This window comes from Thunnus albacares, chromosome 4 (genome assembly GCF_914725855.1).
Source record: "Thunnus albacares chromosome 4, fThuAlb1.1, whole genome shotgun sequence".
Taxonomy (NCBI): Eukaryota; Metazoa; Chordata; class Actinopteri; order Scombriformes; family Scombridae; genus Thunnus; species Thunnus albacares.
Window position 1 is genome coordinate 7,429,438 of NC_058109.1, and position 13,753 is coordinate 7,443,190.

Below are 13,753 nucleotides of genomic sequence, written 5' to 3' on the forward strand. Positions count from 1 at the left end.
AATCTGATGCAATCCAATACACCAGCTCCCGATTTCCTGATTCCTTCTCCCAGCGTCCTCTGGGTTTTCTCTAGACTCTTAACCACCACCTCAGACTCCCACTGGTCCAGGAATACATACACTCACTCTTAACCACCACCTCAGACTCCCACTGGTCCAGCAATACATACACTCACCAAACACTTTATCAGGAACACCTGTGCAATCTGATGCAATCCAATACACCAGCTCTGCCTATAAATTTGACTTTAGCTTATAACTTTTCAGTTTTTGTCGACATTATCAGAAAGGTGATAATTCTACTTTATGTGTATTATTGAGGGCGTAGTGGGTGGTGGTGGTCTACTGGAGTGCCGCCCTCGTGTATGCTAATGTGGTGGAAAAACTGTTAGGAACACTAACACTCAATAATGAAAATGTATAAACTTTATGGCAGAGCTGTTGTATTGGATTGCATTAGATATCACAGGTGTTCCTAATAAAGTGCTTGGTAAGTGTATAACGATCATGTGTAAAAAATGTGTTTCTTTATCAGTCATTCATCAGTCAGTCAGGCTCAGCAGAAGTTTTCCCTTGAGAACATTTAATACAGTGACAGTGTCAACAACATGACGAACGACCCAACATCAACATGAAATCACATAACACGCTCAAGTACTGAAAGAGATTAAAAATTAATTCCACTGTTGACGGGATCTGTTAAATTTCATTAGGATTTTTGCACAATTTTTAATTTAGTTAGCATTTGGGAATTTCACTTTTTATTGACAGGACAACAAGGATTCCAGTGATTCACAGCAGGTTAATGTCCACCTCAGATTTTGGAGGATGATAAATAAAAACCCTAATTTGTCAATTTGTATGACGATATTTTCCTAAATTAATCGTTTTTTCCTCTGCAGTGAGGTAAGTAAAACATAGCTAACTTATTCTCATTATTGCCCTTTTATATGTTTATATTTTTACTGATCTTATGCACAATTTCATGCCCTGTTAAATGAGAGGAACAAAGTTTTGTCGTCAATCCTTCACTATTGTCGGAGAGTTATAGCTTGGAGCAGACTGGAAATGACTCCCAGAGGTTGAATCATGAACAGAATATGTGGTCCCTCTGATGTTCAGCAAGTCAAAAAATTACAGGCTGATGATTAAAATGCTGACTCAGATTACCAGAGTTAAAAACTCACTTGGCGCTGGACTAACTTGGCTTCAGATAAACATCAGTTACCAATGTGGTTCCAGCCAAGTGCTTGAGAGCGCAAGTCAAACTGGCGTTCACCCCTGTAGGGTTTGATCAGTGATGCAGCAGCTCTTCTGCAAATCAGACGCTCAGAAATTCTCAATCAGGAGGTTTCTGAGATGCAGTTATCAAGTCCTGAAATGTTTCAGTAGATAAAACAATTAACAGATAATTAATCAGGAAAATATTTGATCATCATTTCAGTCTTAACAAGAAAAAATGTCAAACATTCTCTGGTCACAGTTTCTTAAAGGTGAGGATTTTCTCCTTTTCTCCATTTTATACTATGAATTAAACTCTTGGTACGCAGAGCTGAATTACCAACTGGGCAAAGTCGACCCTCATATATATATATATATGTAGTGTGCCAATTTGATAAATTGGTATTTATTTGGAGGAATATTAACCATTAAGTCTCAATGATTTTGGCCTTAAGCTGGCTCCTTCATTATTATCTATCTTCTATCTATCTATTATCTAGAGAGCCCTGTGTCAAAATATACATGCTGTATATTCCTAAACTAATCAGTTTATTTTTTTACCAAATTACCACAAACATGGGAGCACCTACAGCTTATTTCTGTTCCAGGGATCTGTAAGTTTATGCTGGATGTTGGAAATGTTGAATGGACAAAAACAAACGATATGAAGATGTGATCTTGGGCTCTGGGTAATTGTGATGGGCGTTTTCACTATTTTTTGACATTTTATAAAGTAAACCAACAAAGTATTTGATGGACGCACCCATATAATTACATAATGACATGTGACATCAACCTGACGTCAATGCTGAACTCAAGCGTTTCATTCAGTACATTTTGGAGAAATCTGATCAATCTGATGATCATATCTGACTGTTTAAAGATGTGATAGACGCTCATACTGCTGAGCACTAGCAGTGGAATGCAACATAGCTAGAAATAGGGCCAAACTCCTGTTAAATTATCTTGATTACACTGTTAGAGCCAACCAGTCGCTTTTGGCTTGAGTAGTTCAGCAAACATCAGCGGTAGATGACGAGCCCAAATCAACACCTGTAAACCGGTTTATTAGAAAACTTCCACCATGAAAATATTATATCCTGAAATAATTAATTAAGATTATTACCAGTAGTGTTTAAGTGCATGTGTACATATTCTAACTTGAGGTATCTTCTCTAACCAGTTCCCCTAAGCAGCATGTAGACAGCAGAGATGGTGATGGCGGTGGCAGTGTACGCGAATACAGCGTTATAAAAGGTGTTTTTCCTGATTCCTTCTCCCAGTGTCCTCTGGGTTTCCTCTAGACTCTTAACCACCACCTCAGACTCCCACTGGTCCCCTCTCGCTGGTCTTTCAGGCCTCTCCGGCTGCAGCTGACTAGCCTGTATTTCCCTCTGTGGACTGGTCTCCAGCAGCCTCCTCACCACCGACACTTCACTCTCTACCCGACCGAGTCCTTGCTCCAGTTGGCCCAGTTGTGGTGGGAGGGACTCCAGGAGGGACTCTGTCCTTTCGCTGCCAATGTGGAGGTCTTTTAAGGCTGAAATAGGCACGACAGGTGAGTCTGAAGTCGGACTTTCCTTTTCCTGAAGGGAGTCGTCCTTCTTTGTGAAGGCGTCCTTCAGAGTGAACCTGAGGCTGTCGATGAGCATTCTGAGCTCGTCCTGCTGGGAGCGATGGTTTCCAGCCTGAACCCTGAGGGCTTCCTGCAGGCTCTCTGGACCTTTCTGGGCCTCCAGCAACAGACTCTTAAGCTCCTACAGACAAGAGGAGTGAAGATGTTATCAGATCACAATCATCAATGCACACTGGTTTCCCAGTGAAGTGCTGATAGAATATACAGCACAAGGAGCAAAATAACTTCGGAAGTTCATTCACTTCAAAAAATCAAGGTGATTTGTAGTGAATGAGCAATTTTTAAATGTTTTCAATTATTTAAAAAGATGCATTGAAATTATGTTTATAATCATTTTCCTGTCAAAATGACAATAAATCATAAACTGTAAATCCAACCTGGCAGCATCAAACATTTTATTAGTTCACAATGTTACAAAAAATGTTAATTAATCAATTATTTGGTGAACTTTGCAGCAATTTTGACCAATTAATCATTTAATCCATTCATCAACCTAAAAATGCCAACCATTCTTTGGTTCTTGCTTCCCAAATGTGAAGATTTCCTGCTCGAGATCCATTTCTCACATCATTGTAAGTTGAATATCTATCTCTCGTCACCTCGGACTCTGAATATTCAAGTCAAAGCCATCATCACTCTTCCTCACCTGCAGGCGGACGCGGTTGACGTAAGTTGATCCCATGACCCCGATCAGGGCTCCGAGCACCGAGCCGATGATGGACCAGTTCTTGGTGCGTTCGGCCCTCGTCCTCTCCTTCTCGTGACTCTCCCTGACGCCTGCTGAAAACAAGGCGAACTTCTCCCTCTCTGCAGCCTCGGCGTTCTCGTAGGCTGTCCGGAGACGACGCTCTTCCTGCGTTCAGGAGAGAGCGTGAGGGTTAGGGTCAAATTCAATCAGATAATTTTCTTAGCTGATCTCTCTAACTGGACTGATAACTTAATTCCCTACAACATCATTATCAACAAGGTAATTATAATTGTGTCATTACTTGGTGGTGAGTAATGTGCCACTTGTCTCACTGACTGCTCAGGCAACATCTGTGACAACAAATTAAACCCATTAAGCTGTGGTAATGTGGTGGATATTTGTCATTATTATCATCAAGTAAGCTACGGTGTGCAGGGATTTTTAAATGTTTTACTTTGGTGCCATCTGGTGGTTGTATCGACAATAACATCATGACTGACAGCAACATCTGCAACACCAATTTTTACCTGGATTGTTTCATTTTCCTACATATAAAACATACATATGATGAGTTTAAAGCTTCTATAATCCACTAAAAGGAATTATTCATCTTCTTCTTTATTTCACATAAATGTCTATTTGATGAAAGTCTTGATCTTGATACAAATGAAGTTTCTAAACATGTTCATGTTAAAATAAAAGATTTAAAGGGTTTCTTTTTAGTATTTGTTTTGCTTGTATATTCATATGTCTAAACACCTGTTTATGCCACAACTAACCTGCAGCAGTTTGTGCTCCATCGTTGCCAGCTCCAGGTAGTGAGCCTCCTCCCTGGAGACTCTGTCCAGCCGGTCTCTGACCTCCTTCAGCCTGCCCTGCAGAGCCTCCAAGCTGGAATGAGCCTCTCGTACCATCCCTCTGGCCACCATGAACGCTGCCTCAGCCTGGACGAAACACACACATCAGATTTTTCTCGGTACGTATCATCCTCTGTGACTTTTTGGAGTTCATCTATAATGCAGGTCTAATTTCACTGACTCTTAAAATGAACACACAGCATCCTGGATGCTGGATTTCCAAAGTTTCCTCCAGCTGCACAGTGCTAACACAAGCTGCCTCCACTCAGCTGAACTCCTCCACTAACATGCTGAAAAGACAAATTTCATGATAAAAGTGAAAAAAAAAAATCACCCGTACGGACAAGATAACTATTAAAGAGGCAGGTCAGTAATTAAATATTTGCTGTGCTCCTCAGTAATTAAAGTAATTGTTCCAGATGACATTTAACTTTTGTAAAACTACAGGAGCTGGTTTTCAGTACAAGGATATTCTACAGGAAAACAATATTTATTATCATCGCCAACTGGCTTCTATTTACTGGTAATTTAATTATTTACCTACAAGCTGAAAACTACTCTAATGACTCTTTCTGGATGCCTGTTTTGGTTTTACAGTTGAAATCAGTTAAGCTGCACAAAGACAGACAAGTGAAGACAGAATAACACATTACAACAGCCCGTCTGATGCACTTGTAAGGTATTACTCTTGTAATGTTTTCCTTAATTGTACAAGTTGACTAAAAACTGGTTGTTATGAGCTGGAATCCATCAAGGAAAATACGTTTTCTATATCTTCATTTATTACAAAGAACTGATGAAAATCCATATACACTTTTAATACGTAGAGTGCCTCTCTGGATGGGCCTTAAATTACAGAGGAACCAGTGGGCACTTTGGGGCTGTAATTACATCTGAGGTCTGGGGTGAAAAATTAAACACGTGGTCTGGTTGGGATTTAACTCACTGGCCAGCACTTTATTTATTATAATCACCTGACTTTCCTTGAAGAAATGAATCCTGTCTGAATTAGGCTCAGTACAACAGTCCTGCAACAAATCCTTCCTTCATGAAGCTTATGATGCTCAGTTTTATTGAGGTGTTGATTCATCATAAGGAGGCTCTAGTTTGCAGTGCTATTTAACTGTATTGTGTACTGAGAGATGTTTCTCTTATTTTGTCTACCCCATTTATATATACATGACGGTCTTGGCGGTTGCAAGTTGAGGTGCTTCTTACTGTCTACTGACCTCAGTGACCTTGGTTTGGGCCTCGCGGACCTCGTTGAGACCGACGAATTCCTCGTACCTCACCCACCAGTTGTTGACTGTGGCGGTGGTCATCTGAGCCGACCACTGACCCCACTGCCGCCCCACATCACCTGCATGCTGGAGGAGGAAGAGGAGGGAGAAAAAGGACAAATTATTTTAGTGATGAAATTATTTGGTCTTGTGTTCTTTTGTGTTTAATGCTTTAATGTCTTTGTATCAGATGATAGATGTGTTTTCATTACAAAATTGTTAATACAGATTAATATGTGGTAATGAACATGTTAGCAGTGACGTCTCTGGTCTGGAAAGCTGTTATAAAGAGTCAACACAGGGATTTCCTGTACCTGTAAGGCAGCCAGGGCGCGCTCCTTCACCACCTCCGCTCCTCCCTTCCCCTCAGGAGGGGCTGGGTTAGTAGGTGGGGGGGAGCCAGGCTGATGGTGAGCACTGTAGGTTCGGACCAGAACGATTCTGCCAGGCGGAGATCCAGGCGGGAAGAGGCGGGATAAACAGCATGAGCCATGAGCCCAGAGACAGATCTGAGCTCCTCTGTACCTGACACAGTAAAGATACTGTTAATACTCAGCATCAGTGCTGTATTTTGACGTAAAACCAGTCTTAGAGCTCAGTTCTCCCCTGTGGTCGACATTTTAAATAAGTACCTCATTGAGAAAGGCAGCGGTCAGAAATCCAGCTTGAAAACTGTCAGAGCTTCACTTTCACTGCAGCTACGGAGCTGACACTGGAACAGGCACCTGTGAGAACAACCGTATATAAAATATTAGATGACTGATTAACTATAAACTGTACATGTTGCCAGGTTCAGGACATCTCATTGAGATCAGCTGGAGGTGTGTTGTTGTGTCAGAGGGATCGGACAACTGAACTGGATCCAGTTTCAATAGAATAATAACTCTGGATCAGATTTTTCAAAAAACATCTTCAAGACAAAATTCATCATTGCGTGGGCCAGTAACATTATTTATTAATGTAGTAAGTTTTTTTTAAATATATGTTCACATGAGTTTGGTCAACAGCCATAGTCAATAATTAAACCATAGCAAAGGAAACTAGGGCTGCAACTAAGGATTTTCACTATCCATTAATCTGTTGATTGATTATCTTCTCGATTATTGATTTATTGTTTGGCCTATAAAATGTCAGAAAATTGTGAACAATCTATATCACTGTTCCCCACAGTACAAGGTGACACCTGCAAATGTCCAATTTTGTCCCGACCAGCAGTCCACAACCAAAGATATTCAGTTTACTGTCACAGAAGACTAAAGAATCAAGAAATTATTCACATTTGAGAAGCTGGAATTAAAGAATTTGGACATATGATTTCTTAAAGAATGACTCCAAACAATTAACTGATTATCATAATAGTTGGCAATTAATTTAATCGATTAATCAACTAACAGCTCTAAAGGAAACCATTCATGTTATTCTGTTATTAAATTCACATTTGTATGAAGTGACATAACTCACATCTAAAATCAATAACAGATATTTAAATACCAAAATTGAAGAACTTTCTAACCACATTCTTACTGCTACTAAAAGTAAAACATGAGAGAAAACATGACTAATATGGACTCTGTACATACAGCATGATGAATGACTTTCAATACAGTGAACTGTCCTCAATTCATCATAAACAAACCACAACTCAACACCACTAATGTGGTTGATACATCAAATCAATAATCAGACTGGAGAGAGATAAAGTTTACAGACATGAACGTCATTAGTATAACTTAAATCACATTAGTTCCTCCAAGGTTAGCTGACTGCTCTGTTCCTGTTTCTCTGTTTCATTGCCAACATATGAGCTTTAAACTGTAGCTGAAAAACGATCCGTGACGACGTTTTAACTCATATAACAAGGTGACAAAATAAATATACCTGTTTTCTTCAATACTGTCAAAGCAAACATGTCACATGGATGAAGTTTCTTTGAGCTAATTTATAGTTAGCATCATGATGTCAAATGAAAGGGAGTTTCGGTTTAACGAGTGACCGTGTTAACTTGTGACTGACGTTCAGCGTTGTGGGTCCTCGTAGTGACGTAGGTGTCCTCTTAAAAGCCTTAATAATTTCACTTGAATCAATACTGATCTGTGTAATTGTTTAAAAAGGAGGGTCATATGTTTACTTTTCTTATCAGAGTATAACATTTCTGTCTTTGACGCTATTCTGTAAGGTATTAAAATTCTGCTGTCATCTGCAACCAGAGATATCCATCAAACTACTCCACCACAATAATATATAGGGAATTCAGATACTTTTTTGAATATAAAAACTAATAATGAATTGAATGTATAAGGGAAATAATCCAGAGGGGCACGATTAGTAAACTGTATATTGGTATAGGATGAAAAAAAAAATATATATTTTATATATATTATATATATTTTTTGAAGTAAGGTGCGAGAGGTGTCTCTGAATATATTGCACATGTGTTATCCAGTTAATTTAGCTATTGTTCCTTCTGTCACCACACAAATAAAATGACAACTCATCCTTTTTTTGGTGGTGGTGGTGGTTATTTAATTTAAGAGAATTTAAGGACTTTTTTTCTTCCAAACTTCATAAAACAAATCACATATTACAAAACAACATACAACTTGAAACCAGTGGACACAGATATGACATTAATAACAGATCTATAATACACATAAGAAATGAAAAGGAGCAAATGGAGCAGCATAAAATAATAAAGGGAGGTTTGTAAATGAAAGCTCAGTTTTCATTTAAGGCTTTACTGAGGACACCTATGTGATTTTGTACGTGGTTTCAACAGCTGCCTCCACAACGCGCAACCACGGACGCACCCGGCTGAAAGTCACCAGTTAACACAGTCACTCGTTAAAACGTAACACCGGGTGGATTTTTGATCAGGCATATAAAACAGATATTCTGTTTCCGGTTCACAGTTCGCTGGGGTCCTGTCAGTGCGGATTACATTCACACAGCCGGCTACATTCTCAGCGGAATACGTTTAATTCTTCTCTTTACACCTCCCTTACAAATCTAAAACATGTCCGGCAGAGAAGGTGAGACGTCGTTGTTTCTTCTACTCGAAATGTCTGTCGTCATAAGAGATTATTTTTTGACAACGCGACAAAACTCAGCATAACGTGTCAGCTAGCTAATTTAACTAACTGCTGAAGAGCGCGCGAGCCTGGTAACGGTTTCTTCTTTTGCCAAAATACGTTCATTTTTTTTAGAAAATTAACGCCTTTTTCTTTGTTTACAAATATAAACACAAGATGGAGCATTTATTTTGACCACGTACGATTCACGGCTATCGTTTTGGACATTCGGCTTTTTAAATTATCTTCCAAGCAACTAGAATTGTCAGTGATTGATAGATTAATTGCCGTCGATAATTTAACTGTTCAAAAATATATTAACCGGTAATGCAGAAGACGAGGGAGATGCGGTGTAACTGTCAGAAAATGTGTAGATATTTATTGGACAACGTTAAAGGTATCTACAGTACAAGACTGCGGCTATTTTAAAGGATCAGTGTGTAAGATTTAGTGGCATCTAGCGGTGAGGTTGCGAATTACAACCAACTGGATACCCCTCCTCACCCCCCCTCCCCCTCATCTTCCTCCCCTTCCAAGTGTGTAGGAGAACCTGCGGTGGCTGCCAAAAACTGTCTACAGCCAGTGTTTGATTTATCTGTTCTGGGCTACTGTAGGAACGTGGTGGTGGGCTCCGTGGAAGAAGACCCGCTCCCTTTGTAGATGTAAAGGGCTCATTCTAGGCTAACGAAAAAACAATGATTCTTATTTTTAGGTGATTATACACTAATTAAAACACACTCATGGATATTATACTAAATTCTGCCAAGTTCGTTTTGCTAGATGCCATGAAATTCTACACACTGCACCTTTTAATGAAGGAAAATATGTCCATAGTATTTCATAAATTGTCGAAAATCACTTGAAATTTGCATCCCAAACAAAATTTTAAATATTTAATGCTTGTGTTATTAACAGGCAAACTAATGTCTATTCTAAAATTTGAAATCCATATAGGGGGCTTCTTGCTGCACTGGGTTTATGTATTCACTAGTCACGTATCACCATTGTCCTTTTGTCTACCGTCTGACAAGTCTTTTTTGCAGACAGCGAGCTAACTTTTCATTTATTGTCCTCAGGAGGCAAAAAGAAACCACTGAAGGCGCCCAAGAAACAGGCCAAGGACATGGATGAGGTAAGTGTCCTTCTGTGCTCAGAGATGATCGATACTGTACATCTGTGGTAGGCAAATCTGGCCCTCCAGCAAAAATATACGGCCATCTAAAGGGGAAAAAAAGCTGACATTCCTCCTTTCTATGGATTTTAGCTTTGTTTTCACTGTGCCTATATGTACCCCCCCCCCCCCCCATAAGCAGTGCAGAAAGAACTGGCCCATGGTTGAACCTAATTGCTGATCCATGCTGTATATGAACAGTATAGCTCAATATTTCATATTGAATTGGACAATATGAAATAAAAATATGCTTTTAAGAGAAATTACTTTGACCTTTCTGTTAAATCTGCTCACCCTAATTTAGGGATGCATCCATACAGTATTTTCTAGATTAACAACAATAACTCATATTCAAGGCTGCAGCTACCATTCCCTCATTTTCATCGTCGATTAATCAATTATTTTCTTAAGTAATTAGCCTGAAAATGTTTCAGCAACAGTCCAAAAGCCAAAAAAGATTCAGTTTAGAAGGATGTAAAGAAGAAAAACCATAAATACTTGAAATGTCAGGCTTTTATGGCTTGAAACATGAATTGAACAATCAACTATCAAAATAGTTGCAGATTATTTCTTTCAGCTCCAATAATATGTTCCCAATACTGATTATTCCCCAATCCAATATTTTTCAGTTTTATTAAGAAACATGTGAAAAAATGTATTAAAATTCATCAGTCAGTTGCCGTTTTTGCTCTGGGAACCTGTGATATAAATTTGCATTTTTATTTATTTACTTACTTATTTATTTGACTAAAGCCATAAATCATTTAGCTGCAAAAATAGTCATAAATAAATATTAGTTGCAACCCAAACACAAGAAGAATATACGACAGAAGTGATATCACAGACAGAGTTTAGTTGAAGCATTATAAACTGTGTGTGTGTGTCTGCAGGATGACATGGCCTTCAAGCAGAAGCAGAAGGAGGAGCAGAAGGCGATGGAGGCGATGAAGGCCAAAGCTTCAGGAAAAGGACCTCTAGGTAAGACCAGAAAATCAGCCATGGTGTTTGTGACCCATAAAGGGTTTTTTTAATTTATACTTTTGCATTGGACTTCACCCGTTGATTTCACCACCACAACACTAGATGAATGTATCACACGTGTTTAGATGAAATGTTTCCTTTTTTGATTTTTTTAGCTGTCTTCAAAGCAGTATTGGCCTTTTAAATGGGGGGGATAAAAAAAATCTGTATGATGTATAAAAATGAAAATTAAAAAGTGTAAAACACGTGATCGCCATGTTTCTGTACCTTTACTCACTGACGGAGAACAGTGATCACAGCGAGGAGAAGGACTTGTTAAATGTTTATTACTGAAAAGTAGCAGATTACTGAGACTTTCTTAAACCTGACTTCACTCAGCGAACCTCCACCAGAAGCACAGTTCTTATGGACTTCATGTGGTGTCTCTGTTGGCAGCGTAAGCCTGATGAGTAGTTACATAGTTGAGCACATGTTAGCTACTGCTGCTACAGCTTAGGCTCCAAAGCTATGCCGTAACCACTTAACACGCCACTTAGGGCTAGCCAATATAATTAATTCTAATTTTTCTTTTTGCACAAAGTGTAAAATGTCTAAATCGTAAAAATCAAGTAATTACAAAACGTACTATTGTTAGTTTAGTTGAAGCTCCGGGAGTCGACTGAACAGTTTCCAGACTCTACATTGTACAGTTCATCTCTATGTGCAGGGCGCTAATGCTAGCTAGCAGCAGTCTGCAGATATCAGGCTGATGTCTTGTAAAGAAACACAAACAGCAGCAGATCAATTAGTGAGCAGACGTTTCTGCTCTGTCTGAGCTGAAACTGATTATTAAACTGGATGTGCTCTCAGTTGAAGCATCTGGAACCGACTGTCTGTAGCTGTGTGGTGTTTTTTTTTTTTTTTACAGTGATGAGTGGTCAGAGATATATAGCAGAGAGACAGGCCATGAAGAGCCTTAAAAGTAGTCAGTAAGATCTTAAAATCTATTCTAAAACATACAGGGAGTCAGTGTAAAGAGACTAAAACAGGAGTGATGTGATCACGTCTCTTGTATCAGATCATGTAATTCCACAGAGTATATTTTACACAGAGGGTAAATGAAAAGGTCCAATGTGTGTTTGCAGACATGCTGTTTAAAGTTAAAAGAAGTAGCGATGTTTAAAAAAACCAGTAGCATGAACATTATTGGAGTCATCAGTGTGGATGATAAAATCACCACAAAGAACTGATAACTGATGGATTATTGATCAGTTATTTTATTTTAAACATGTTAAAATAACATAATAAATTATATATAGGCAGCGAAACAAAACAAATAAAATAACGGCAAACTTTCAGTAAACAACACAAATAACCATTTAATGTTCGAAAAGGACGTAGGATGAAGAACTTTTCTAGTCCTACCCCCTTTTTTTATATACTTTTATCAATCAAATCAAAGCCAAAAACTGTTTAAATTGTGATAATTTAAAACAAAATTGGATAAACATTCAGGGAGTAAAAAGCTGCCAGTTGGTTTTGGGGGAGCAAACATGAGCCAGATGGAGACCGCCAAGTGTAAAAGTGTGAACTTCAAAGGAAGAAAATTCATCACAAGGTCTTTGATTCCATTTGAGCTCTAACCATAAACACTCACTGGGCCACCACGACAACCACTGACCCTGTGTCGGATGAAACAATCATAGCGTGGACACACTTCAACAAGACGTTTGCAGCCAAGATTCAGTTTAAGTTTGTAGATGAATTAAAACCAGAGATCTCCCATTGAAGAAACCGTTTTAAGTGTATTTGTGCTGAGCAGAAGTTGATGCATTTGTCCGAATCTTTAATAGATTATTAATATTTCTGAGTAGAATGTGCACGTGTGGGTTGACAGACCTATGTGTTATGATTACAGGTATATCAAAACTATGTGAAGAGACAGACTCATCCAGCATTTCTTACAAACTCTTTTTTTTAAAAATGTTTCCTGTCTTTTCTTTCCTGCAGCAAGCGGTGGCATCAAGAAATCAGGGAAGAAGTAAAATCTGAAGATGACGTTTTGTTTGCTCCCCTGCCTCGGTTCCCCCGCGTCCGAGATGTCTGTTTGCTCTCTAAGAGACTCCAGTTTGTTTTGCTCTTTGAAAACACGAACCCATCAAACACAAAACATGTCCCAGGTGTTGAACTCGTCCACAGTGAAAATGAATTTCAACAACAGGAATGTCTGTTGCCAGTCAGGTCCAGTACACACATCAAAACTCCCCCTACGACCCTAATTTGAGGTTTCACACTGTGATATCTGTCGAACACGTTTGTCACTCAGTCACACACACTGACCAAAATCTTCCAATTCATTCAGAAATGAAGCTCTGCAGCTGTAGAGATGGATAGCGTGTGTTCTGTTTTGTCATGTATCAGAAACGCATCAAAACCCCCAAGTTCTTTTGTTTGTCTGGTCTGAGTTTTGTTTTATTGTAAAGAGGGAGATACAATAAAGATTTTGTAATTACTGTGTGTTAATTTAATTCTTAGTATGGATGAAAGTAATCTCTTAGTAATCTCAAGTTTTTACAGTAACAGCAGTGATGAGCTGTTCCTTTTAAACCCCCAGTTGTCAGTTGGCTTTGGTACAGTGTGTTTTTTTTTTTTATAAAAACAGTGACATGACAGAAAGCTGGAGGTTGTCACACAGCCTCGGTTATAACACGTCATTGAGAGGAATAAATAAATTAACACCATTTACTAAGAGTTTTTGTTTAGAAAATCCAATATTTTTGACTAAAAACTTTTGAACAGTTGATTTACAAGATGCATTAGACTTGATTTACATACATGTGTGTGTCAGTTCTGGGTTTAAAGGTGGTTTACG

The 13,753-nt window shown here is 38.7% G+C and overlaps 2 protein-coding genes across 2 annotated transcripts; one reads left to right on the plus strand and one right to left on the minus strand.

Moving 5' to 3' along the window:
- Positions 1–562: 562 nt before the first annotated feature.
- On the minus strand, positions 563–7,693 carry ccdc51 (coiled-coil domain containing 51). The gene is made up of 7 exons (XM_044349982.1): positions 7,561–7,693; positions 6,315–6,407; positions 5,997–6,207; positions 5,632–5,769; positions 4,325–4,489; positions 3,504–3,710; positions 563–2,978 (listed from the first exon to the last, which is right to left on the minus strand). The coding sequence occupies exons 2-7, from the start codon at positions 6,317–6,319 to the stop codon at positions 2,397–2,399; spliced, it is 1,308 nt and encodes a 435-aa protein (XP_044205917.1). The 5' UTR covers positions 6,320–6,407; positions 7,561–7,693; the 3' UTR covers positions 563–2,396.
- Positions 7,694–8,576: 883 nt separating this feature from the next.
- Positions 8,577–13,393, plus strand: tma7 (translation machinery associated 7 homolog). Its single transcript, XM_044350264.1, has 4 exons — positions 8,577–8,711; positions 9,827–9,882; positions 10,812–10,899; positions 12,892–13,393. Exons 1-4 carry the CDS (start codon positions 8,696–8,698, stop codon positions 12,924–12,926), a joined length of 195 nt encoding a protein of 64 aa, XP_044206199.1. The 5' UTR covers positions 8,577–8,695; the 3' UTR covers positions 12,927–13,393.
- Positions 13,394–13,753: the final 360 nt, after the last annotated feature.